Below are 27082 nucleotides of genomic sequence, written 5' to 3' on the forward strand. Positions count from 1 at the left end.
TCCCCAACTTGCAGTGTGCCTGTCCCCACTTAATCTAACTACTGACTAACTAAAGGTAGAAATGAGGAAGAGGAGTGTTGGTGCCCCACCTCCCCCCCCAGCCCAGCACAGAATGACCCCTCTCTGCCACTGTAACCACCCATAATTCAAGAGGTCAATTCAAGTGAAATACATGCGTGTCAACCCTGCTACCTGACAGATCTCAACAGTCCCACAGAGTCAATGATCTCCATCATTCCTGCTCCCGCTGTCCATCTCCTTTGTCTCGATCCTGTCCCTCCGGCCCACTCGGGAGCGACTTTCCAACCAATCTGACGCCACTTCCAGATTATCAAAAAACCAAGCCCTCCCCTCTACCTCCACCCTCAATCAGGCCGGGAACATCATTGCATACTTCAATCCTCTGTCCCTTAGCTTTTTCTTTACTGCGAGGAAACTTTGGCGCTGTTTCTGAACAAGCTGCGTAAAGTCAGGGGAAAAGGAGAGGGTTGAATTCTCATACCTCAGGGGGCCACCCGAATTCAGGACCCTTGCGATAATTGGGTGAGGGGGCGCTCCGGGCCTGGGTCTCCCACCCGGTACCCTATGGGCTTGTTCGATCGTGACAAAGTTAGCCAGTCCCTTGCGCTTAAGATGATTGAGGATGATATCCTCGACAAACAGATCCGGGGCCTGGCCTTCTGCCTTCTCGGGGACACCAAGAATTCATATGTTGTTACGTCGCGCTCTCCCCTCGTATTCATCCAGTTTCCGGTCGGTCAGGTCACGAGAGGACTTCAAGTCTCACACCTCCTGCTGGAGCAGAGCCACGTTATCTATTAGGCTGGCGGTCTTTATATCCAGAGATTTGACTTTCTCGCTTGCCTTAGTGAGGTCAGCACAGATGAGATTGACCTCTATAGTTACTGTGTCCAGTTTAGAGTTCAATGATTCCATCTTTTGCCCCAGTGACGACTTGACACCGTCAATCGCCGCCATCACATCCAGCAGTGTCGGCTCAGCCAGGGGGCCCGACTGGTCCCCCCGACCAACTGAGCCCACCTCGAGTCAGGGGGGGAACCTCTGGGCATCGTATAATGATCCAATTTGTTAGTTTGCACATGCTTTGACCCCCTGGCGGATCTAGGCTGGTTTTTATCAACATCCGGTTTAGTCGCCATCGGAATCGCAGTCCAGGGTGCACGTCAGCCCTCCCGCTCCGCCAGCCACAACAACACCCTATGGGGCAGTACCAAATGAGGCAGTACCAAATAACTGTGAAGAACGTTAGACAGTACAACCAACTGGCCCCAGCCCCAGTTCCAGACACCGAACGAACAGAGTCAGAAGGGCGTCCATCGCCCAGAGGCCGCCGGTCCACAGTGCGGCAGGAGCGCCAGGGCCGACCACAGGAGAGCCAAGGGGCCGTGTGGCCAGAACCACACCCCGACAAGATAATCTTAAGGAGGGCAGAGAGAAGTGTCACAGTCCGGAAGCTCACCTCGTCAACCAATTGGACCTCCCAGGGCCAGGAAAAACCACTCCGCCAAAGTTCCAGCCAAACTAGTATCCTGCAGCTTCACCAAAGCTCTTATCTGGCATTCCCACACCGCAACCTGGATCAGAATAGAGTGCACGCCGGCCACAACAGCCCACCAAGGAGTCCCTGTGGCAGCCAAATAGGTCAGCGCGGGGGGAGACCCCCACACAGTGCAGCCGCCCCCAACGGCCAAGCTCTCACGCGGCCATCTTGGTCCGACGCGAAGCTTTCCCCATATCATCCTTGTCATTTTTAGTTGTACTTACTTACTTATGCCTACTACCCCTGCTGGGGTATCGGGCATCAACCAGGACACTCCAGTGATCTCTGTCTTGGGCTTTTCTTTCAATCTGACTCCAGGCATAACCCCTCTCCATGCAGTTAGCCTTAAGGCCTTTTTATGCAGTTCTATTCATATTAGCTGCAGAGTTCAAATTCAAGAATTTTACGACATAGCTCAGTAGAGATCAAATAATGGTCAAATGCTGGGACAAACATGTACAGGAAAAGTTATTGACTTTAAACAACCCTTCATTGGCAGAAACAATTGTTAATTTAGTAAAATATATAGAGAGTTCACTGAAGTTTCATAGATATTTCCAAACAATAAATCAAAAGAGAATAAGCAGATAAGGTTTTGTAAAATATCGCGTGCCTCAAAAGGCAGGGCCTTAAGAAAAAAATAATTCAAAGGCTGTGACAGAATCAGTTTTTTCAAACAGTAGAATATAAGATTTCGGGGTGGATCTACAACACATCAGGGAAGAGGGCGCCAATGGCCAGCCAAGGATGCTACGTGCAGCAGAAAATGTGAAAAGTTTGGCCCTTCCACTACATCATACAAACAACAAGGAAAACATGAATTTAGAAAATGATGAAAATGAATTTGAAGAAGTCTTGATAGCAAAAACTAAAAATATTTTACTAATGGAAAAAGAGAACTTGTTGCCTCTATTGCTAACATATGAATTGAAGGCAAAGCCTTACATTTTCTGATGGATTCAGGAGATTGAGTGACCTTGGTAACTGACAAGTTGTTTAAGGAAAATCGGGTAGAACAAACATTAGAAACACCCAATAGATACCTTGTATTGTATGGAGGGAAAGAGTATTGGACTTATAGATTTTTCTTAATGTACCATGAGGTTTGAAGATAAACATATTTTTGGTTAGGTCTATGTAGACAGAAAGCAGCAAATAGTTTGAGAGGGTATCACCAAAGTCCGTTTGGAATGACATTATAACCAGAAGGATGAGTTCAGATCTCCTTGGTATCAGATGGGACAGCGGTCGGAGACATGTCAACAAACCCTGTGTTACGTCTTTCAAATCTATATTCTGCAAGAATGTGGTTTGAATCAGAGTATTCAAAGTTTAGAAATGAGTTAAAGATGGAGTCATACCTGTTAAATATGAGCTGAGAAGTAGTCCATTCAGTGTTAGGGGAGTAGCAGATATTCTTAAGAAAATGTAAAAGAAAATGGAGTCATTCAGCCAGTGGAATCCTCATTGTGGTTGTCCTTAATGGTCATAGCATGAAAGAAGAATTGAGCATTAGGAATCTGTATTGAACTTAGGAGTCTAAACAAAAAAATAAGAAATCCTCATATTGATGGCATTTTGATAATGTTTACTGATGCCAAGGTGAACTCACCTAACCATTGATAGAGTAGTTAGGACATGAGATGGGTTCAACTATGACATGGACTGGTTGCCTCAATTATTTAAGCGCCTATCACTAAACATAAAGACCGAGTAGTGCAATTTTTAGGAATTTGTGAATTTTATTCAAAATGTTTCCAAAACGGAAAATGTGAGAAACCTATTAAAAAAACAAGGAGTTTGAATGGGATGACAAGTGTGAAAGAGAATTTGAGGATTTGAAGCATGAGATTGTGCCAGCAAAAGTACTTGCACCATTCAATGCTACTACAGAGTGAGTGATTTCAGTTGATGCAATTGTGGTCTGGGAGCTATGATTTCCCAAAAGAGTGGAGAAGGTGAGGAGACTGTGGGTTTCTCATAGATAGTGCTTCGTCGAACTGAAAATGCTTTATCAGTCATTCAATCAATCAATCAATCAATGACATTTATATAGCGCGCTACATACCCGTAGGGTCTCAAGGCGCTGGGGGAGGGGGGGTGCCGCTACTGCTCGAACAGCCAGGTCTTCAGCTTCTTCCTGAAGGAGAGGTGGTCTCGGGTCAGGCGCAGGTCGGTCGGGAGGGAGTTCCAGGTCTTGGCGGCCAGGTAGGAGAAGGACCTTCCTCCTGTAGTCGCTCTTCGGATGCGGGGGACGGCGGCGAGGGCGTGGTTGGCTGATCGGAGGTGGCGTTTGGGAGCGTAGAAGTTGATCCGGCTGTTGAGGTAGCTCGGGCCTTGGTCGTGTAGGGCTTTGTGTGCGTGGGCGAGGAGGCGGAAGGTGATTCTTTTGTTGACGGGGAGCCAGTGAAGGTCTCTCAGATGTCCGGAGATGTGGCTGGTTCGTGGGATGTCGAGGATGAGTCTGGCTGAGGCGTTCTGGATCCGCTGGAGTCTCTTCTGGAGCTTGGCTGTGGTACCGGCGTAGAGGGCGTTGCCATAGTCCAGTCGGCTGGTGACGAGGGCCTGGGTGACGGTCTTCCTGGTCTCGGTGGGGATCCACCAGAAGATCTTCCGTAGCATGCGTAGGATGTTGAAGCAAGCCGAGGAGACGTTGTTGACTTGTCTGGTCATGGAGAGGGAGGAGTCCAGGATGAAGCCCAGGTTGCGTGCATGGTCTGTCGGTTTGGGTGTGGTGCCCAGGGCGGGAGGCCACCAGGAGTCGTCCCAGGCGGAGGGTGAAGAGCCCAGGATGAGGACCTCCGTCTTGTCAGAGTTCAGTTTCAGGCGGCTGGTCGTCATCCACTCGGCTACTTCTTTCATCCCTTCGTGCAGGTTGGCTCTGGCGGCGGCGGGGTCGTTGGTCAGGGAGAGGATCAGCTGGGTGTCGTCGGCGTAGGAGATTATGCTGAGGTTGTGTTGGCGTGCGATGGCCGCGAGGGGGCTCATGTAGACGTTGAAGAGGGTGGGGCTCAGCGAGGATCCTTGAGGGACGCCGCAGATGACTTCGGAGGCCTCTGACTTGTACGGTGGTAGGCGGACTCTCTGTGTTCTGCCGTCGAGGAAGGAGATGATCCATTCCAGCGCCTTGTCCTGGATTCCGACGTTGCTGAGGCGCTGTACTAGGGTGCGGTGGCAGGTGGCTAGACGCCACAGCACCTGACGTTGCCTTCCTCACGGAGACCTGGATGAATGCCTCTTCAGCTCCCGACATCGCCATCGCCATCCCAGAGGGCTACAAGATCGTCCGCAGGGACCGCAACGCCAACCAGATGGGAGGAGGCATCGCCATCATCCACAGGAACACCATCCGTCTCACGACCAGCACCGACAACACCCTGACCACCGCCGAACACCTGCACTTCCAGATCCACACCGACCCGAACACCACCCTCAGAGGCACCCTGATCTACCGACCCCCGGGACCACGCACACAATTCAGCGAGGACATCGCCGACTTCGTCAGCCCGCATGCCCTCCCCTCCGCCGACTACATCCTCCTGGGGGACCTCAACTTCCATCTGGAGAACAACAACGACCGCAACACCAGCACCCTGCTCGACAACCTCGCCAATCTTGGACTCAAGCAGCTGGTGTCCACCCCCACCCACCTCGCAGGACACACACTCGACGCAGTCTTCTCCTCCAGCACAGACATCGACTTCAGCCACGCCACAGAGCTGCAATGGACGGACCACAGCTGCGTCCACTTCACCTTCAAGAGAACGACGACCCACCACCACCAGCAACAGGCCGCCCGCAGAAGCTGGAACAAGATCACAGCAGACCAGCTCGCCACCTCCCTGAGCCAGCACCCTCCTGCCAGCTCAGCAAACCCCAGCCAGGCCACCGACAACCTCACGAAGTGGATCAGCATCTGCGCGGACGAGCTCGCCCCGATGAGGACCCCGCCCAGCAGACCCGGCAGCAAGAGAGCCCCGTGGTTCACCGACGAACTCAAGAGCTCCAAGAAGAACTGCTGAGCCCTCGAGAAAGTCTGGAGAAGGGATCCTACACCGGACAACAGGACCACCTTCAAGCTGGCCACCCGGAAGCACCACCAGCTGATCCGCGCCGCCAAGAAAACTGCATTCAAGGACCGGCTGGACAACAACGCACACAACTGCAAGGAACTCTTCAACATCGTGAAAGAGCTATCCAACCCCAGCGCAGGAAACAACGACATCACCCCATCGCAAGACCTCTGCAACTCCCTCGCTTCATACTTCCACAACAAGATCACGGACATACACAACAGCTTCAACAACCAACCAACGCACACCAAAACCAAACAACCACCCCCCACCACCACCCTCCACGCCTGGACCCCGATCAGCACCGAAGACACCATCCGCACGATGAACTCCATCCACTCCGGATCACCGACCGACCCCTGCCCTCACCACGTCTTCAACAAGGCCGACGCCGTCATCGCACCCCACCTGAGAGACATCATCAACACATCCTTCGACACCGCCACCTTCCCTGAGAGCTGGAAGCACGCCGAACTCAGCGCTCTACTCAAGAAACCCACAGCGGACCCCACCGAACTCAAGAATTACCGCCCCATCTCGCTCCTCCCGTTTCCCGCCAAAGTCATCGAGAAGACCGTCAACAAGCAGATGGCCGCCTTCCTCGAGACGAATGGATCCCTCGACCCCTCACAGTCCGGCTTCCGAGCCAATCACAGCACCGAGACCGCCCTCCTCGCCGCCACCGATGACATCCGAGCCCTGATGGACAACGGAGAAACAGCGGCCCTCATCCTCCTAGACCTCTCCGCGGCATTCGACACTGTCTGCCATTGAAAAATAATTGTTATTGTATTGCTGGGTTGTGGAACATTTTAAATATTTCGGTGAGGTAAAAGGTTTACACTCATGACAGACCATAAACCATTAGCAAATATTTTGGGTTGGGTGTTTTATCAAAGTTTAGACCCTTAGGATTGCAAGATTATGTTAAAGGTTGCTCCAGCATAATTTTGAGGTACATCAAAATTCTGGGGGGGAGGGGGGGACTTTCAGTGCAGATTATCTGTCTGGATCACTTGCATTGTTGTGTACACAGGATTGTCCAGATGACAAGGAGATTAATGAATGCTTGACAGCAGCTGTTGGTGTCTACAGTGAAAGACGTTTCAGTGAAGAAGAATTGTTTTAAGCTGTTAGTAAGAATGAGGATTTGTTGGCAGTTCAGTAGTATTTTATGGGAGACTGGCCTAAATAATTCTATTCCGATAAGCATTCAGCCTTTTTATTAAGTTGCGGAAGAGTTATCTCTTGAAAAAGCTAGAATGTGAATGAGAGGAGATATATTTCTCCCACTTAGGTTGGTGAGAAACAAGATATTTGAAATCTGGCATGAAGGACACCTTGGTGAAACAATTAGCAAAGGGAAAATACATTCAGGGTTTTGTTGGCCAAGCATGGATGTCAAGATCAATTAAATGGCCATAGGTTGTGTGAAAAAACATTTCAAAACTATCTTCCTGTCTCTTTATTCGGTAGAGCCACCTGAGGGTCTCTGGTTAATTGTAGCAAAAGATTTTATTGGACCTTTCACAAGGCACAGGTATGCCATTGTGTTTGCTAACAACTATAGTAGGTGGTAGAATGCTGCATTTGTAGAAAAACCAAATATGAAGCGCGTCATCACATTTTTTCAGAAAATCTTTTTGCGAGAAGGTTTCCAAGTGAATTAATGTCAGACAACGGAGTGCAATTTATGTCCAGAGAGATGTTGAGATTTCTGAGTCAATGCAGTATTAGTCACAGGAGAACTGTGCTGCACCACAAACAGGCCAATGAGTTTATAGAGAGGATGAATCACATCTTAGTTGAGTGCATTCAGGAGGCTGTCAGGAACAAGATAGATTTTTGGGAGGCGGCTGATAGCACGTTGCGGTCTTACCGAACTATTACTAATGGAGTCACTTTACAAAGTCAGCTCGAAGTAATAAGCGGGTGAGTCACTGTTTCAAAAATGTTTTCTGCACAGTTGAAAAGAAGGTGTGTGCCCTGTTTAAGAGCATGAATATTCCCTTGAGAGTGTTATCAAGTGAAGGATGAAAAATAATCAAACTGAATCAAAACTGGATTTTGATATGAAGCATGATGTTACAAAAAATAGAGAGAACATTGCAGTTGGAGATTGGGTACGGATCAAGTAGCTATTGCTGGTTCCCCAAGGGCTTTCTAAGTTCAGGAGTCCAGCGTACGTGGAGTGTGTGAACGGGAAAGTTATCGGGGTAAATGATCATGAGTGGTGGAACATGAATAGGGTGACTAAGACGTGTTTTAAACCAACAGGTAACAAGAGTGATGGTGAATGAAAATGGGTGAGGAAAATGTGCCAGTGAGGTGGAATGCGCTAATATCAAACCAGGCATGTCTCTTAGGTCCAAACGCCAACGTAATATTAGGAAACCAAAGAGGGACTGTGAGAAATACATTTATGAATAGATTTCTACCAGAAAATGACAAGTGTAAGAAGTAACGTAATTTTCATATTTCTTTTTATTTAACTTGTGTTTGCAGTTTTGTGGTTCCGTGTTTATCATAATTTTGTTTGAGGATAACTGCAGTAGTAGTATGTGTTCTAAATTTCTCTGAGGAGAGACAGTTGCTGTTGTGAAGTGTCTTTAAATAAAATGGGTTGTGGGTGGTGGAACACAAGTGCAATGCTGTTGTGTTGTAGGTCTCTCACTGCTCCCCTCCAGTCAACAGTTCCTACCTTTCTGCTTCTCATCTCTACCCAATCCTTTCCTTTTCACTGTTCTCTCTTCATGCCACTTATGTCAGTGCTCGTTCTACTTTGGGGTGTTCTTCTTCTCAGCGTGTCTTCCACGCCTCGCGTTATGCCCTCCTCTCAGTAGTTCCTGGTCACTGCATCTGCCAGCATCTCTGGGCAGCTTTTTCTGCCTAGTTTTCTCTGCTGTATCCTCAACAACTCCTGCGTCTCTTGCTTTCTTCCTCTGTTCCCTTAGGATGTTTACCTGTACCTCCTTTTTTCTAATGCTCGTTCTTCAGCAGCCCCCCCCCTGCCCAAGAAGACTTTCTGCGCTGTTGTTCCCCGCTTCAATACGCGGAGTCATACTTTCTTCAAGGATAAGATCAACTCCCCCAACACCCTTGTGCATTAATAAAAAATAGGTAAACGTTTCTACTGAGCAGTTATTTAAGGCAACACCTACCAATGGGGAACATCCTTTACAACGCAACTTTTACAACGCACTACCATTACGACGCAACTTTTACAACACAAGTTATTACAATGCATTGCGCTGGGGGGCGCTCTAGGATAGGGAATAGTTTAATTACTATCCAACACCTTCCCTACTATCCACGGGGACTGGAGTTGAATAGTAAATTAAACTATTCACTATCCAGCACCCCCCCAACGCAAGTCATTGTAACGACTTGCGTTGTAAAACCTGCGTCGTAATGGCATGCGTTGTAAAAGCATGCGTTGAAACGTCATACATCCCCTACCAATAATAGGTTTAAGTTATACCTTAGCCCCACAGCAAAAGGGTGTTGTTATACATTTTAAAGGTGTTATGTTGCGTTTTCTCTTTCTGTCACGGCACTGTCCTTCACAAAAGGGGCTTTTCTGCTCGATGCCGTCTAATCAGAGCATAATTTATAGAGGTAGCCGGTTGTAAGATTCAACAATCATAAAAAAAGGAGTGCGATAGCATGCTGTCAGGGCACACTTTTAGGGTGAATAGGACACATGTCCAGTTCCCTCTGTCGGGCTCCTCGTCTTGGTTGACATCGTGCCATTTGCCACTTAACATGTTTTGTCATCGCATGTCAAAATGGGACATGCACAGGAACAAGGGAAACCTGAAAACTCTTGGGTTCTGAGCAACAGCCCACTTTGCCTATGACTTAACATATCCTGCCTCCTGTTGACTCACAGGGCCCACCCCAGGGTTGCGGCCTCTCTCAGCGACACACAGTGATGCACGCGCGCCAGTGGGGGAATGCATACCTGCAGTGCTTTATTACGTACTCTTAAATGCCTTTGGGAAATGCCCCTACAATATCTAAAATGGCAATATAATAGGAATATTAGAGTCACATTCATAAACAATTAGTAGAAAGTGCCCTTTTGGCAAGAGAGGGTAGGATTGGTTTACAACATGAGGGTACATGAAAGAAGTGAAGGTTGGTAGGGTACGAGGGCAGGGGCATAGTAGAGGGTTGAAAAATATATTTCGTAAAACTCTTATCGCTTCCACTGTCTCTCCTTGTTGTCTCTCTGCTTCTCTTTCTGACTCCGAGTCCAGAAGAGACAGGAGGCACACAGGCTCTCCTAAGTGAATCACAACACTGCAATGCAGCATTGTGATTGCTCTGAGTGCTGTGGTTCGGCGCTCAGACGAGGACAGGGAGTCTGTGTATTTTCTCCACCCAGACTGTATTACAGCCTGGTGGAGAACATGCAAAGAGAGCATGACTGTTTGACCGGGCCAAGACGACTGGCCAAACCATCACGCACACTTAAGTGCATGAACCACTCCTCCTCCCTGTGCCACCAGCCCTAACCCAGCCCTGCACCAATGAAAAATAATATGATAATTACGTTGTTATTATCATTTTATTTTTCCCTTTTCCACTGCTCTGACAGCAGTGAGGCGACGCTCCTCCACCTTAGCGGAGGAGGCAACCCTACGTAAAAGAGCACTCCTGTAGCACTGCCTCTCAAACGATATAAATGCTTATATGAATTGTCCTCTTCACATCTCGGTTAGCAAGGTGGACTTGATTTAATTCAATTTGTTAATTTATATTCGATTTTAACAAAAACAAAACTTAACCGGAATCCTGTTCAAATACTAAATCAACGATAAGTCAACCCCACCACATCAGAACATAAACAATCACACTAGTGAGTACATTTAAAATCCCATAACACATGGAGGACTGCTTTTGAGGGTGGTACAGACCCAGGCCTTTACTTAACCCCTTGGCTGCGGCAGTAATTCTGCCGCGGCGCTGGGAGGAAGGTGGGGAAGCGCTGCGCCGCCATGCGCGTGAAGGAACCACACCATCATGAGCCACGGGAGAGCTGTGCTCATGAGAGCGTGGTTCCGTCACGACTCCGCCCACTCACTAATTCGCCCGCACAGGTGGGGAAACAGTGCCACGTGGGCGGAGTGGCCGCAGCATGACGGAACCACGCCGTCATGAGCACACGCCGCTCGTGGCTCATGACGAGGTGGTTCCGTCATGAGCGGGGAAGGGGTTAATCCTAGAGGGTGGCCATGCGCATGCAATGAACTATTTTCATCAGGAACAGTCACCAGAGAGCGGTTCAGGGCAGAACATCCCGGAGAGGCACGGTAACACTGGCAGCATCCTGATGGACCTATCAGAGCCAACCAGCCTTCAGCGGGCACTAAGTCTAACTTATATGGAATATATTTACAGATTAATCTTGGTTAATCAAAAAAAAATACAAATATACAATTTAGCTGCTATTAATAATAAAAAAAGACCAATACACTTTGATACATGAACATTTATTTAATTATCTGAATCATCCATCATAGTACGCATCAAATTATTTTTAAAAAAGGCCTTTTTTAAAACAGGCAAATTCTCTGCTGAGGGAGTAGTGGTTTTCAGTCCCTAAATGCGGCCAGCTCAACTTTCATGCGCACTTAGCATATTCTTCACCCAGGCTGCATTACAGCCTGGGTGGAGAACATGCCCAGGCTCCCACATCACATCTGAGCGCCGAACTATGGTGCTCAGACCAATCACAATGCTGCATTGCAGTGCTGTGATTAGCTCAGGGAAGCCTGGGTGCTTCTTGTTCTGGCCAGAGGGACGAGGAGGAGAGATGCGACGAGGACACGGTGGGGAGATAAGTAAAAATTTACTTTTTTTTACCCCCTTGCCTACCTCCCTGCGGGCCCGATTCATAGAACTAACTTAAGACAAAATCCTAAATTTACTACCATTTTGGCATTCACAGAAGGCACTTACTCATTTTGGTATTCATAGAAGCCACTTACTCATTTCGGTATTAACAGAAGTTAGGAGTCCTAACTTTAGGACTCCTAAATGCCTTCTGTGAATACCGAAAGTCTTAAAGTTGGAAAGTTTCTTAGTTTAGGAGTAATAAAGTTAGGAGTCCTGACTTTAGGACTCCTAAATGCCTTCTGTGAATACCGAAAGTCTAACAGTTGGGATTTTTCTCCGTTTAGGAGTAGTAAAGTTAGGACTCCTAACTTTAGGTCTTCTAAATGCCTTCTGTGAATACCGAAAGTCTTAAAGTTAGGATTTTTCTCAGTTTAGGAGTAGTAAAGTTAGGACTCCTAACTTTAGGACTCCTAAACTGAGAAAAATCCTAACTTTAAGACTTTCGGTATTCACAGAAGGCATTTAGGAGTCCTAAACTTAGGACTCCTAACTTCTGTGAATACCGAAATGAGTAAGTGCCTTCAGTGACTACCAAAATGGTAGTAAGTTTAGGATTTTGTCTTAAGTTAGTTCTATGAATCGGGCCCTACCTCACCATCCCCACTCATTGCCAGCCGCCACTGCAAAGCACCCAGTCCTTCAGCTGCCGTTACTGCCTGCAATGCCCTGCTTCCAAACAAACCTGTGACAAACCTTCAAATACAAAGGCAACATAATTTACAGTTGTGGGGAACTTTGGCTCAAGACCCTGTAGTTCCACACACTGGCAAGTGCACAAAGCGAAATCTTGCGAGATCTGAAAAGTGCTGGCAATTTCCAATCACACTTTAGCAGCCTTGCAGAGAAATATTTGAACTACCCGATCACAGTGTGGACTCTGCGAGGTAGTGTAAGGCATTACAGCCCAGCTGAGAAGTGGTTTTCTGGATTGCAGATGTCTTTTGCAGAGGGTGTCTCAGGGGGAGGCAGAACCTCCTCACTGATGTAACTTCCGGAATGGGGAATGGAGAAACAGGGGAAGGGGTAATGCCATTACTGGTAAGTAATGATGCAAGTATTTCACACAGGATGACTGTGGCGTGATTAGGACGTTAGGTACCCTTTACCTGCGCGCTGCCACAACCAAGAAAATAAGTGAGGGCCATATTATCAAGCAATGGTGATACATTATCGCCGCTTTTATCCGCAGGAAACCGCGGCTAAAACGGCGATAATGGGCTTGATAATATGCCCTTGTGAATTCCCATAGAAGCCCAGGTTAACACCAGAACCTGGGCTTCTATTGGAATTCACAAGGGCATATTATCAAGCCCATTATCGCCGCTTTAGCGGCAGTTTCCTGCCGATAAAAGCGGCTATAATGTATCGCCCTTGCTTGATAATATGGCCCTGAGTGCCATTTCCAGACCTGTCGATGTGGCACCCTCCTTGGCCAGCAATTTTGCTATGAAAACATAAGTAAATACATCTGTCTATAACGAAAAAACAACTAATTGAGATGAATCTCGAGCTGCGAGCTCGCTCCGGGCACAGATGGCAGGGCGTCGAACGTAGTCAATGTTGTGACATTTCCTGTCGCAGAGTTGCATACATGAAATCACCAACTCACAGAAAGAGACGTAGAGCTATTTACATGGTTACGGAATTCATCGGAGGAGAAGCATCCTTAAAACAATATGTTGCATGCTCGCTGACCTACCGTCTGCGTTAAGCGCCTCTCTGCGCTAGCCATGACAACAGGCAACACAAATTAATTAGCATGCATTAGCTTCATCGTCACTCAATTAGGTTAACAAAATGCGCGGCGTTGACACACGCTCCTGCCACAGCTATGCTGCTTATGCAGAGCGCGATAATGCATAGATAGGAATGACATTCTGATACTAGAAAGCCGGATCACAAATCATCTTTGACTGTTGTCATTTGATGTTCTTGGCAAACACCTTTTCCACCATATTATTAAAGCGGCTTCTGAAGGTTGAACTGTGTGACAGGAATGCTTGTGCATATTTGCAGTGCGGCATTTTCTTTGTGGTAGTTAAGCATGGTCTTGTTTTTGTGCTGCTCTTTTTGGGAAACATCCATTACAACGCAGTCATTACAACGACCTATACAACGCAACTGTTACAACGCAACTGCCTTTACATCGCATGCCATTACAATGCATCCCATTACAACGCATGTCACTACAACGCATGCCATTACAACGCATACCACTACAACGCATGCCATTATAACGCATTATAAGGTAAGTAATGGAGATTTTTTTAATGTTAGGGTGGGTATGGGTTTTGGGGTATTTACTTATTTATTTTATTTTATTTGCAAAGTTTTATATACATGGTATACAGGGTGCATGGGCATAGTAATTTTTACCACTACACTATTCAACACTTCCCCTACTGTTGCACTCACTGGAGTGGGAATAGTAAATTTTACCCCTACACTATCCAACACTTAGTAATTTTTACCCCTAGACTATCCAACACTTACCCTGCTGTTGCACTCACTGGAGTAATAGTAATTTTTACTCCTACACTATCCAACACTTACCCTACTGTTGCACTCACTGAAATGGGAATAATAATTTTTACCCCTACACTATCCAACTTTTACCCTACTGTTGCCCTAAAGGTATTATGGGTTGTAATGGTATGCACTGTAATGGTATGCGTTGTAATGGAATGAGTTGTAATAGTAGTTTTAAAAAATGCATTGCAATGGCATGCGTTGTAAAATCATGCAATGTAATGGTAGTTGCGATGTAAAGACTGCGTTGTGAAAGCATGCATTGTAATTGCATGCATTGTAACATCATATATTCCTCTTTTGTTTTAATTGCGTTGTCAAGTTGCTTTGTGTATTGTGGTCTGTTATGTTCTGTCATTTATTATAGATGTGTTTAAAAATGCTGCTACCAGTAAAAAGCGGTACAAAAGGGGGTGGTGATGGACAGAGCATCTGAACCAATCAAACACTCACACCCAGTCAAAAGATCTGGGTTGAATCCATCACCATTCTTTAGCCCACTCTGCCACCGCTCTGTCCATCATCCCCTTTTGTATCGCTTTGTTCGCCCTAAGTGTGGCAGGGTATATTCAGACGTGAGTCCCTTGTTCACTTGGCCACTGGATTCAAGATAGCCTGGCTGATGAGGATTATGAATCCGAAACCGGTCCCAGGATGCTTGTTTCCGGTCCAGGGAAGACATGGCTTGGCAGTTCGGGCTGGACTGTTCCCATAAGGCACAGGGTCAGACTGATTTGCATATAGCCATGTCTGAACTGGGGTGGCTGAGTGAACTAAAGAATGGTGATGGATTAAACCCAGATCAGTTGACTGGGGGTGAGTGTTTGATTTGTTCAAACGCTCCGTCCATCATCCCCTTTTGTATCACCAGTAAAAAGCAGCACATGCCTAATTAAAGTTCCTGTGACAAGCATTTACCACTATCTAAGGTAGTAAAATAGCACTGCTTCAGCTACTTATGACACCACGTAAACAACACATGGGCAACCCTGTCCACCCACAAGAAATAGGGTAAATCTAATATAACCAAACTGCTGTCCCATTGGACTCATTTGTCGATACCTCGTGTTTGCTTTTGAGGTATGTGATATAAATGAATTACTTATACCTTACTAAAAGCTGTAGAGAAAGGTCAGGACGCTTTTTTCGCATAAAATTGCGTTTGTTTTATAGGCACAAGGAACAGTATAAAACCATAAAAATAGTGCAGACGCAGTGCTCTGAAAGTGAATAGAACTGCAGATATAGGTAGAGATTGTATATGCGTGCATACATTATCTCCTAGCGAAAGTGTAGAGCAACCTAGAGAGGGAGTGTTGAAGTTTTAACCCATGCTAAATTTTCTGATCTCATCAGGGCATGTGTCTTCTGACTAAAGTTCCACATACTATGTGTATAGTAGCACAATTAACAAGTCATCCAGCGGATTTCATGCCATAAATATGTATCAGAAACCATATGTAGAGTCCCGTCTACTGTTCCAATGGAATCAATCAAAGGAACACCACTTGTACTCTACAGAACCACCGCCATTACTGAAAAAACGTATGGAACATTAGTCAGATGACACATGTCCTGATGAGACCCGAAGAAACATATGCACACAGATACACTCTCTACCTGCATCGTTTATTCTTCAAAATCCTTATGCAAACCTGGGACTTGTTCAGTGTCTCGCTTTATGTTGTTCTATGTATTTCTGCTCACTGCCGGAGAACTGCGTCTGCAGCATTTTTGTGACGGTATACTGTTCCTATAAAACAAATACAATTTTAAATGAAAAATAGTGTCCAGCACCTTTTGTGACAGTATTTAGTGCTATGTAATATAAAGAATTTATATCACATATGTCGGAAGCAGATAGGACGTATCGCAAATGAGTCCCACTGGACAGTTGCTTGGCTGTATTACATAAGACACCAGTCAGCCCAAAACCGTGGCCTTAGACCATGCCTTAAATTAGCCGTGTGGTCATTTTGTGATACGGCCCTTGTGTAAGAGAATGATGGTGGATGGTACTGAAACGTTCAAGGTATTGCTCAACCAACACCGACACAGAGCTGGATAGATTTACACATCTCTCCAGTTAATACCGTAAAACCCTGATGTTAAGGCTCATTTTTCACTCCTAAACGGCTGCCCTTGGCAGTGGGCGACTGTTAAAGCAGTGGGACCTTCAATGAAACATCTAAAATTGCTAGCTTGTCTGAACGACTGCTACGGCAATTTCCGCTGCAGCCCAGCAGGTCGGCAGGCACCACTGAGAGGATAACATGGAGGATCTTCAACCCAAGTGCAGCCCTCTCGTTTCGAAATCACATGCGGGCTGTTTCCGAGGCAGAAGCTGCCGCTGAAATTAAGGATACAATTCATGAAAACAGTGTTGTCATCTCAGTAATGCGCAGTTGTCGGTGGAATACTGCCCCCTTGAGGACAACTGGTGTAAATGACTTAATGTGTGATGAATTGGGTGCTGGAATCTGTGTTGAGTTTTTCATTTTAAGGTACTGTGCTCAGTTTAGTGTATCATGATTACCAGCAATTTAGTCTAAAGTCGCGAGAGAACAAGAGCGTCACAAGTAGCAGGGTCGGGAGTGGGAAAGACAGACCCTGTGTTTCCATTTGGAAAGTTTATTTTCAGTCTTTGGTAGGGTGTAGGTGATGGTGAAGTGAGGGCTTCTGCTTCATTATGGCCACTACCTTATAAAGCTGTCACAAAAGGCCACAATAGGACCTAACAATGTGTCGTCGTTACTCAAAAAGCTCTGGTATACCCCACACAATACCTGTAAACTTCGCCCTATAGTTCACGCGAGATGAAATAGCAGATATCATGCTAAGCCACATTCTGCCATTTTGTGTTATGCTACATAGTCATTTGCAGGGGCTTTGCAGTCAGTCCAGGAGCCACTTCAAATACACCATTGCCAAGCTTGTACGTTGCCATTCTAGAGCCACACTGGCCAAAGTATATACTCAATCACATTTATCTCGGTGTGAGATGTAATAAACAAAGGTTAGATTGATAAGCTCCAAGTGGCGTACTTTAGGTCCTCCTCAAAGACTGTTTCATTGTGAGTACACTGGGCCCGTACATTCAGGAATTTGCACTGTTTTTGTGGAGAAGAACTTCCTGTTCCACTGTCCTTTAAAACTTCTAATCAGCATGTCCGGAAAGACAAAAGGGACTGAACCCCTATGCAGCTGGCATCCCCGCTATTTTTTGCTTTGCATTAAGAGCCCAACCCCGCTGTGCTTTTTGCGTTTTTTAATGTTTCCAACATCTTTAAAGAGAACGTGAAACAAGAACTCACCTGCTCTCCCTCAATACCTTCTCAACTTAAGCAAAAACAAAATAGTGAAAGAAGTACCCTTCTTGGTCACATCCCCTAGGTCAAATTTCAGTGGTTGGCCCGCTGAACCTTAATATCAACGTTCAGGACAGTATATCCTGTGTAACACTGTATTGTGCACCAATATAAAACTGGATCTCATGGCTACCTTCTACTTAAATATGTTGCATGCCGTCCTCCCACTCAGCGTCTCTAGCCCCACCACCCAGTTTTAGTTCCCTTCTTCATCTCAGCGAATGTAGTGCTTTGAGTGTTATTGATCAATATACTAGAAGTTGGGTTGAGTTGAATCCTCAGAGAGCAGTCTAAGTTCCAGTGGGGATCTATTGAAGACCAGGGCACCCCTGCTGATGAACACCCCAAAGCATGTTTAGTTGCAAGTGTCTGAATTATTTTAACTGATCCATGCTGTAGTTGCTCAAGGGCCCTCAGGTTATTTCTTCCCCCCACGCATCTCCGATAGTGGAAATCCCAATTCCCAGTGGTGAAAACCCTGGATGTGTTGTAATTCTTTCAAACCCTTACTAGCCCACAAAGGGTAAAATTGCCCATTTTCCATATCCTGACTGCCCTAGCCCTATGCACTGGTAGCCTCTTCAATTACCGTATAAAGCACGGCTGGATAGCTGAGATCACCCAGTGCCCGCTTGTCAAGCCACAGTGACCGTTCCCATTGGGAGGAGATCACCCATTCATCAAATATTATCACACACGGCACCCAGCAGTTCTGTTGCATATCAGCCAGAGCAATGTCACCATCATACAGCCTACCAGTCACTGTGAACAGGGCGATTTATGGAGGGCCTCCATCCCAGAGTATGGTGCATCTGATTTCTGGAAACATTCTTCCTGTGTCCACTAGGTCTATGTTGAAGCAGAAGTAGAGATTTTGGGAGAGCAATCATTTTGTTACGTACGATCACATCCAGTGTGATCCTACCTAGAAGTGAAAGCAGCAATGTACTCCATACATCCCCTCGAAAGTCAGCCAAGGCTCTAGACAACGTTCTTTTGATAATTTCACCCTCATCTGTTGTCACATAAATGCCATAGTAGGTGAAACCCTTCAACTCCACCATGAGTGGGTGGATATCCATGTTGGCTGGCCGGACCCGGGACGATAGCAGTTATAGTACTGATTTGTCTCAGCTGATCCGTAAAAGAGAACATTTCCAAAATACCTCAAAGATTCACAAAGGTCTATTAATAAACAATGTGGTGTTTGCCAAATACTGAAAAATGTAGTCAATATATAATATTGCCCTCTTGTCCTACTGAGGGCCCCAGAGCAGACTTTTATCAATGCATCTTTTCTGACCTCGCATACTAGAGGCTCCAGAGCTAGGTCAAAAGCACAGGTGAGAGGAGGCCAGACTCCCTGGTACCCCTCACTAACACAAAGAGCTGCAGTAGGGTGCCACTAACTGTGACAGAGGGGCTGTATACAGCAGAGTGATCCACAATAAAGATTACACTCCAAACACTATCTTCCCCAGCACAGCATGCACTCATTTGACAGAGTCACCAACCCTGGCGTCTTGAAGTCGCTGGATCACCATTGGTTCCAAAACCCTCTGTGAGTAAGTCTTGAACCTAAGTTTTGAACTCCACTTATGCAGCATGGACCTAGATTGACTTGGGTGAACCAATGCTTTTCTAACTCCACAGAGACGGTTCTCTAACATTTTTGCCATGACTACGGAGTTAGTAAAGGACATAGTCCAGTTGCACCCACAGTCTGTCTTTGGCTTTTTGAATTAAAGAATAAGCACAAATGTTGCCAAGCTCAGGTGATTCTACAGCCTCCCCTTAAATGAGGCTCCTTCTGGCAACAAAAGTAGAGGGTTTACAAGTTGGTTTTTGTCTACAGTTTTAACAGCCTCAACTTCCAAAGCACCCCAAACTGAATATGGGTGCCCTCAAGGTCACTCCCTCGGGTGACCCTGGAAGAGTGCCTTATCAATGGTCCAAAAGGGGAGACCCTTTGGAGCAAACTCTTGCTGATGGCAGCCAATTGATGTTTGGGGTGCGTAGGTACACCCCGCGGAGTTGACTACTCACCTTCTCTTGTAACTTAAAGTCCAGAGGCTCTTGGCTGATGACTGATTGTGGAGACTATGTGCAGTTCTCACTGAATAACCCTTCTGCAAACATTGGTGTGCAATATTTGTGATTAATACGTTTGTGCCTTATTTTCCATTGCGCTTTTAGATGTTCCAGAACATTTAGGTTTGAGAAAATAGCAAAGATACAAAGTATGTCAATCTGGCAGGACAGTTATTGTATACCATGTCCATATTTATAAAAAAGCTGCACAAACATTAGCTGCTTTTGAACCTTTTAAACCCATATACATACAGAATTACAATGTCACCCTGTGTTTCCATTCTAGGTATGTTCCTCGGTGCTACAACGTGATTCCCTGAGAGCCCTAGTTTAATTGCATTGAGTTTTACCAACTGCTCTAATTATGTCCAAGCCATCTTTGGAACAGGTATTCCCAAAGCAGGACCACCTGTCCATTGGGTGGTATTATGTGGGATTTGCTATTGTGTTTAGCGTGGGGTTTTGGATTCTCCATTGAGTTGATCGTCTTTGCTGTAAATATATATCTACAGGTGCTGCATTATTAAAACTGTTGCATACGTGCAGTCCTTGACTGGACATTGCTGGTTGATCATTAATGAAATAAATATATAACTCCATGCCTGGATTTAGCTCTGACACCCTGCCCGGCGTGAGGCCTTGGACTGCCCACTCATGCCCACCAGAGATTCAAGGATGCTTAGGTGACCCCCTCTTTCTGTTGCAGGTTGAGTACTTTGAGTGCTGATTTCCAGGGTCCCTGAAACCCCGAGAGATGAACATGCTCGTCTTTTCTTTGTGTTGACTTTTCTATGTGATTTTGTATAGTTCAGTAGCACGACAGACGTCAGCACAGTGGTCTTAAAAGAAGAGCTAGTCATCCTCCCTGTTTTTAAAGTGCAGCTATAGACTCTTTCAGTTAATGTGACAACAAAGTGACAGATGTATGAAAAAAAAGAGAACAATCATGTCTTCCAATAATAAGTGTTTCTAGGAATGAATGCCATGATTCATTGCTAAATGTGTGGGGTGGGGGAAGTTAAAGACAGTATTTGCAAACTGGAACAGCTTTGGGTGCAGGGAACTCTGGCCAATCAGGGCTACAAGTGTGGAGATGGTATCACAGGTTAAGGAGGTGTAACACAGGAACAGAGAACTCTTACTGAAGAGATTGATCGCTTGAGCACTGGTAAAGGGGGGACTACAGAGGGCCTGATTAAGAGTAGCCGAATGTTTGGTGCAGGCGAAACGTGGGGGCATATTATCAAGGACCGGTGTTAAAATTATCACCGTTTTATCAGCAGGAAACTGTTGATAAAATGGCGATAATGGGCTTGATAATACGCACTTGTTAATTTCCATAGAAGCCCATGTTGTGGTGTTAACATGGGCTTCTATGGGAATTACCAAGGGTGTATTATCAAGCCCATTATAGCAGTTTTATCGGCAGTTTCCTGCCGATAAAACGGCGATAATTTTAACACCGGTCCTTGATAATATGCCCCATGGTGTTTTGAATCTGTGATTCCTGCCCGCACTAAATAATGGGCAATGAAAGCAATGGTTACCGGACGGGGAGTAACATGCAGCAGAACTACCAACTTAATAAAACATTTCACTGTGTGTGGATGGGCGAGGCCTGAGTAGGGTCGAGGCTAAACACCACAAAACAAGTTTCTATGAGGCACTTTTGCCCCTCACCCCACGTTTCTGCCTACTCATTTTTTTTGTTTTTAATACTAACGCTTGCTGAGGCTGTCACCGATTTCCTGGGGTGTTTTTTGCATCCCTTAATGGACCTCTGCTGTTTAGATACTCCAAAAACAGCTGAAAACAAACTATTGTGCAGTGGTTTCCAGCTATTCTCCCTGCCACTTCTATGGCAGAAAGCTCATGAGTAAAGGAAAGGAACTATCAGCCTGCATGCCCGTTAGGTGTCAAAAAGTAAGGTTTTGAGATTAAGTCTAAAAACCAGTTCCGAGGGACTGCAAAGTAAGGTGAACGGCAAAGCCTTTCACAGTTTAGAGGCCAGGTAGATGAAAGATCGCCTGCCTCTTCTGGCTTTGTGTATGCGAGGAATATGAGATTGTTGAATCTCAGAGCTCAGGATTGGGGGTCACGCTTGAGTCTTCTCCTCAGGTAAAGAGGACCTTTATGAGTGAAGGCTCTGAAGGCAAAGGCGAGTGGCTTAAACTGGATCTTCTTGATGACAGGGAGCCATTGGAGATACAGTAGGTGAGAGATACTGGTGAGCATAGGGGGATCTTCAAGATAAAGCGTGCGGAGGAGTTCTGGATAATTTGGAGCTGATGAGTTACAAAAGTCAGTAGACCCGAATATAAATTGCTATCGTAATCCCAGTTAGCCATAACTAGGCCAAGAGGAGTTGGGTGTCATCCATATATAAGACCACCCATACCCACAGGACTCCACCAGTTTCACCAGTGGCTCAAGGTAGATATTAAAGAAGGTGGATCAGAGCATTGAACCCTGAGTCACTCACCAAGCCAGAGGTTTGGATGAAGAGGTGAACAATGAAAGGAAGACTGCTTGAGACCAATCAGGTGGCAAGATTTAGACCTTAGCAGAGTCTGGACTCTGACACCGATTCACTTGATTCTATCTTGTAAGATGGCCTGGGAAACAGTATCGAAGAACGAGGATAGACCCAAGAGCCTGACTGTCACTGAGGAACTCTGATCAAGGTTTTCCTTAACAAATTCTGATACCGCGAGTAGGGCAGACTTGGTACTGTAGCCCATACGGAATACAGATTAGGAGCCATGCAGAAGGAGGTTGGATTCTAAGAAGCGTGACAACTGCTTGTTGGCCCTTTTCTCTAAAAGTTTGTCAATAGTGGGAAAAAGAGAAATAGGTCTAAAGTTGTTAAAGACTTTAAGTGTGGGTTACAGTTTTTTCAGCCGGGGGAGCAGTAGTGCATATTTCCAGTTTACAGTAACCAAATCCAATTCCAGAGAATTATTCATCAGCATATTAAGTGCGGGGTTAACCACGCCAGAGACCAGATTAAATAGTCAGAGGGCGTGGGTTCCACAGTGAATCCTGATTTGCATCTAGCCAGTTGTAATGCTGAGTCTTCTAAGGAAATAGAGTCAAACCTCGCCACTGTGCGGCATCAGCTCCGGGTGATGGTAGCCGATATCGTGTGACATACATTGGTACCCTGTGAGTTGGCAAGTATGATTCAGACGAGGAAATTCTGGGTGCTTGTCCACATGTCATTCTACATTCAGGTCCCTATAACAAACCCCTTGATACTGGGATCTGAATTTACCACCTGCTTTTCAGACAGGGTAATGCTGTGATTGCAGCCCCTGCATAGCGTCCCTGTGAATTCTGGTCTGGTAAAATCAGACTACGTATACTTATAATTGCCTGGAGTAGTATCCCTACCACCTCCTCCCACACCCCAAACCTGGGCAATGAACCTCAAGGCAACATGTAGCACTTGTATTGTTATATGAGGTACATGGAAGGCTCAAGATGCCTTAGTTCTCTTCACAAACACATGCACACACCAAAACACACACAGGGCCTCACAGGTCCACAAACACGCATGCATGTACACACAATGCACAAATGTACAGACACACACACACATGCAGTGGCGTCCCGAAACGTAAGGGCCCCCCGCTAAATACTTGGAGGGCCCCCCTCTGGACTTAATCAGGATCTCTCAGGTCGGTGAATTGTGATGAGGGGGGCCCTGGAACTTGGAGCTCCTCAGTCCCGTGGGGGCCTATGTTACGTTTATTACACCTAACAAGAGGTTCAGGTGAAGAAGTCAAAATCAACAGTTAAACAATAAACATTAAGATAATAAAAGAGAGTGAAGAAGCCTATATTCACACATTGACAAATTTACAAAAGCAATTATAATTTATTATACATGTACTTTTTTAAAAAGGTTACCAAGAAAGACCAATAGCGCTCAAAAGAGAAATGTTGGCAAAACAAAAACGAACAATTCACATGCCAAACCAGTGGCTAACAGACAAACATTATATATACAAAAAAGAACAACAAGAGCAAAATGATGTGTCCTTTACAGATTATGGCCACAAAAAGCGTCGACGGCGTTTCAACCGCTAGGTAACTGTACGGTCATCATCAGGACAAAGTGTTGTATTGAGCGTTTAGTTTCTTTGTATAAAACAAGCCAGTCGTGAATAGAATGGCATATGGATAAAGATTCCAATTTCAGAAGGATAAATGATTGGGGCAATCCTATATTTTAGGTCCAGGCGTGTAAATATTGCCTGTCGGTGTCTCCGAATGAATGGAGGTAGTGGGTGGCCTTTAGTTGCGCCAACCAATCTGTCGAGTTAATCAGCAAATGCACACCCAGCAAGGAATATCCAAACGAGTCGCTAATCAATGACATGCAACCAGAACTGCACACACATTTGCACACACAGGCATATGCACACACACACACACATAAATGAACACAAGCATGCACCAGCATTCACACACATGCACATGTTCATCCACCCTGTTTGTCTGGCAAGGATCTATTTGCAAAACATCAGTCCACCAGTGGGCAAAAGCTCTTTCAGCAAAGCTGATGCCACTCAGGCTGCCATGATGCTGAGGCTGCTCAGTTCACTTGTTTTTGTCATTTTCCGAATCAAATTCTCAAAGCAGGAGTTTGTTTCAGAAAAGAAATAATGTTTGTGGGTTACAGGGAGTTTTGTCCTCGCTTCTGGGGACATATTTTCTGTTTTTTCAGTTAGACTCGTGGACAGGAAATCCATAAGCCACATTTTAAATCAGCCCCAGGGCTATTGTACACCATTGACGTTATTGATTCTCCACAAGGATGGTGGTAAATAAAGTAGCAGAGTCCTGCGCGCCCTTAAAACGTCTATTAAGATGTGTTTACTAGGATTGAAACTTCAATAAACTCTGCATTTAATGTGCTACTAAACCTCATTCAGTATTTCTTGCTCCAAAATGTATGCCGTACCAACATGTGTTCCACTCAGAAGCATCTTTTTTACCAGGAAACATAATGATATTCCAGGAAGTTAGCTGCTTTTAGCGCTAATGATTTTCGTCAGCAATATGATTTTAATTTGCAAATGATTTTCACCAGAAATATGTTCTTAATTTGCAGAGTACAAACCTCGTGCATCAAAGAATTCATCGTCTGAGCTCTCCACCGAGTCATTAGCGATGTTCTGCATATGCCACTGGGTGCCACTGAATCTGCGTGCTCCAGCTGAAAACAAAAACAAGCCCCTGTTAGACACACTGCAGCTGAAATGAATCAAGACCTCAACTTACAAGCAAAGGCGAAGAAGCAAACCGAACCAAGCCAAAGAGGCCAGGGGCCTCATTTATGAGGCCTTGCGTCAGTTTTGCGCCGCCGGTGCGTCACTTTTTGTGACGCACCAGCGGCGTAAAAAATGCGCCTTGTTTCGCCATATTTAAAAAGTGACGCATCTAGGTAGATGCGTCACTTTGTAAACCCCTGCGCCACATTATACCTGCGTCAGGTATAATGTATGCAGAGGGGGCGTTCACCCGCAAAAAGCCTCGTAATAGTGACGCAGTGAAATCTATGAGATTTCACGACGTCACTTTTAGGACGCTGTTGCGTCAAAATCTTGCGCCTGCCTCACAGCAGGCGTAAGATTGACGCAAGCCCTTTCACATGGGGCTTTCCCCATGTGAAAGGAAGCATTGCTGGAGTTGCGTCACTTTTGTGACACACTCCAGCAATGCGTCACTTTTGCGCCTACAGATACGTCAGAAATACTGACGTATCTGTAACTCCTTGCGACATGATGCGTCATATTATAAATATGACACATCATTGGTGTCGCAAGGAGTGCGCAGTGAAAAGGGACGCATCGCTGTTTTCACGCAGCGATGCGTCACTTTTCATAAATGAGGTCCCAGGTTGCGATCAATACCTAGGAAATCACCTAAGCAACCAGGTTGGAAGCACTGCAGCTGAAATGACCAAACGTCATCACATTGCAACAATGTAGATGAAATCACCAAAGAGATCTAATTACAAGTAAAGCAGCTAAAATCACCATCTGATCGCCTTGCAGGTGAAATCATGACACTGGTCACACAAGCAGCTGCACCCAACAGTGTGGTCATATTACAAGACCTGCAGCTGAAATCACCAACATGGCCACATTTCAAGCACTGCAGCTGCGACCATAAAAAGCAGAATGCCATTTCCACAACCCGACGGTCCTGGGGTCTTATTTATGAAGAACTTGCGCCGCCGGTACGTGACTTTTAACATGGGAAAAAGTGACGCACCGGTGGCGCAAGGCTTTCATAAATGAGGCCCCTGGTGTGTGGGCTCTGCTCCAAAGAGTGTTTCGTCAGACATGACCAGTTGATGGCAGATCCTGAGATAACACCAATAATTTACTTTGCGTGTGCTAGTGGCACACACACAAAATGATCTGGACTGGTTTACAAGACTACCGTTTACCATGTGCATACTATGATTATACCATGACTAGTTGTCCACCCATTCTTCACCAGTAACTCTTGTTAAAGTTAAGAAGTTCTCAAAATGTGGGTGTATCATCTTTGTTAAGGACAAACACTCTGTCCAGGGGGACCTGTGTCTCTCATGGGCTCACTCTTTATGCTCCCCGCGCCCTGCCGTACACTCCCAATGCTTTTGTTAAATAAGCTAAATAAAATGAAAGAAAGGAAACAGATATACCTTCCATCACACAAGAAAGTTAAGCACGGATGGCATTTGCCTTGAGACAGTCTAGAAATGTACCTTAGTTTCCTGATGATGGACTGAGGTGCAGGAAGATACATGTGTGCGAACTGCAATGTGTTCGGTGAATTGAATATGCTCTACGCACGTGATCTGTTGGCCACAAGCTCTAATCCAGGCTCCCTGGGGCATATTATCAAGGCGGGCGATATGAGATTATCGCCTCTTTCGCGGCTGTTTTCAGCCGAACAGCGGCGATAATTTTATCGCCCTATTAGCAAGCTGTCGCTAACAGCAGTTAGCGACAGCTTGTAGGCGATAGCTACCGGTTTGGGGCCCGCTTTGCATGTCAGCGATATTTATCGCTAATGACATGCAAAGTGGGCGTACCCAACCTGTTAGCGACTGAAAGCAGTCGCTAACACAGCTATCGCCTATTATCAACGCAGGGATACAAAAATTTCCGCTAAGCGCGAATATCGCCAAAACCTAATGCCTGCTCTGACCACTTCTTAACCTGTATATCCAATGGGAGTTGGATATTCAGGTTAAGACCCTATTGGCGTTAATGCCTGAATATCGCTGGATTCCCAGCGATATTCACGCATTTCACCGCTATCGCCGGATATTTTATCGCTTTAGAGATAAGCGTTGCTAATAGCACGTTATCTCTGTGATAAAATCCGCCGATGCGCGGCAATAATAAAAATATCGCTAAGCTCATTTAGCGATAAATATCGCTAGTTGTTGATAATATGCCCCCCTGACTCTACCTTTTAGTCTTCAAAACTCGATAAATTGTTTCATAATCAGTTATGTAATCATTTTTATCCACAAAGCTTACATTAAG

General features: G+C 45.7%; 1 protein-coding gene across 1 annotated transcript in view; it reads right to left on the reverse strand.

The window, feature by feature from the left end:
- The window catches only part of PITPNM3 (PITPNM family member 3), a 1384705-nt gene extending 1359963 nt beyond the window's left edge, over nucleotides 1–24742 (reverse strand). Inside the window, exon 1 of the mRNA XM_078679323.1 lies at nucleotides 24655–24742. Coding sequence (XP_078535449.1) covers nucleotides 24655–24715 — 61 coding nt within the window. The 5' untranslated portion in view covers nucleotides 24716–24742. The remainder of the gene's footprint in view (nucleotides 1–24654) is intronic.
- Nucleotides 24743–27082: the final 2340 nt, after the last annotated feature.

This window comes from Lissotriton helveticus, chromosome 3_1 (genome assembly GCF_964261635.1).
Source record: "Lissotriton helveticus chromosome 3_1, aLisHel1.1, whole genome shotgun sequence".
NCBI classification, from domain to species: Eukaryota; Metazoa; Chordata; class Amphibia; order Caudata; family Salamandridae; genus Lissotriton; species Lissotriton helveticus.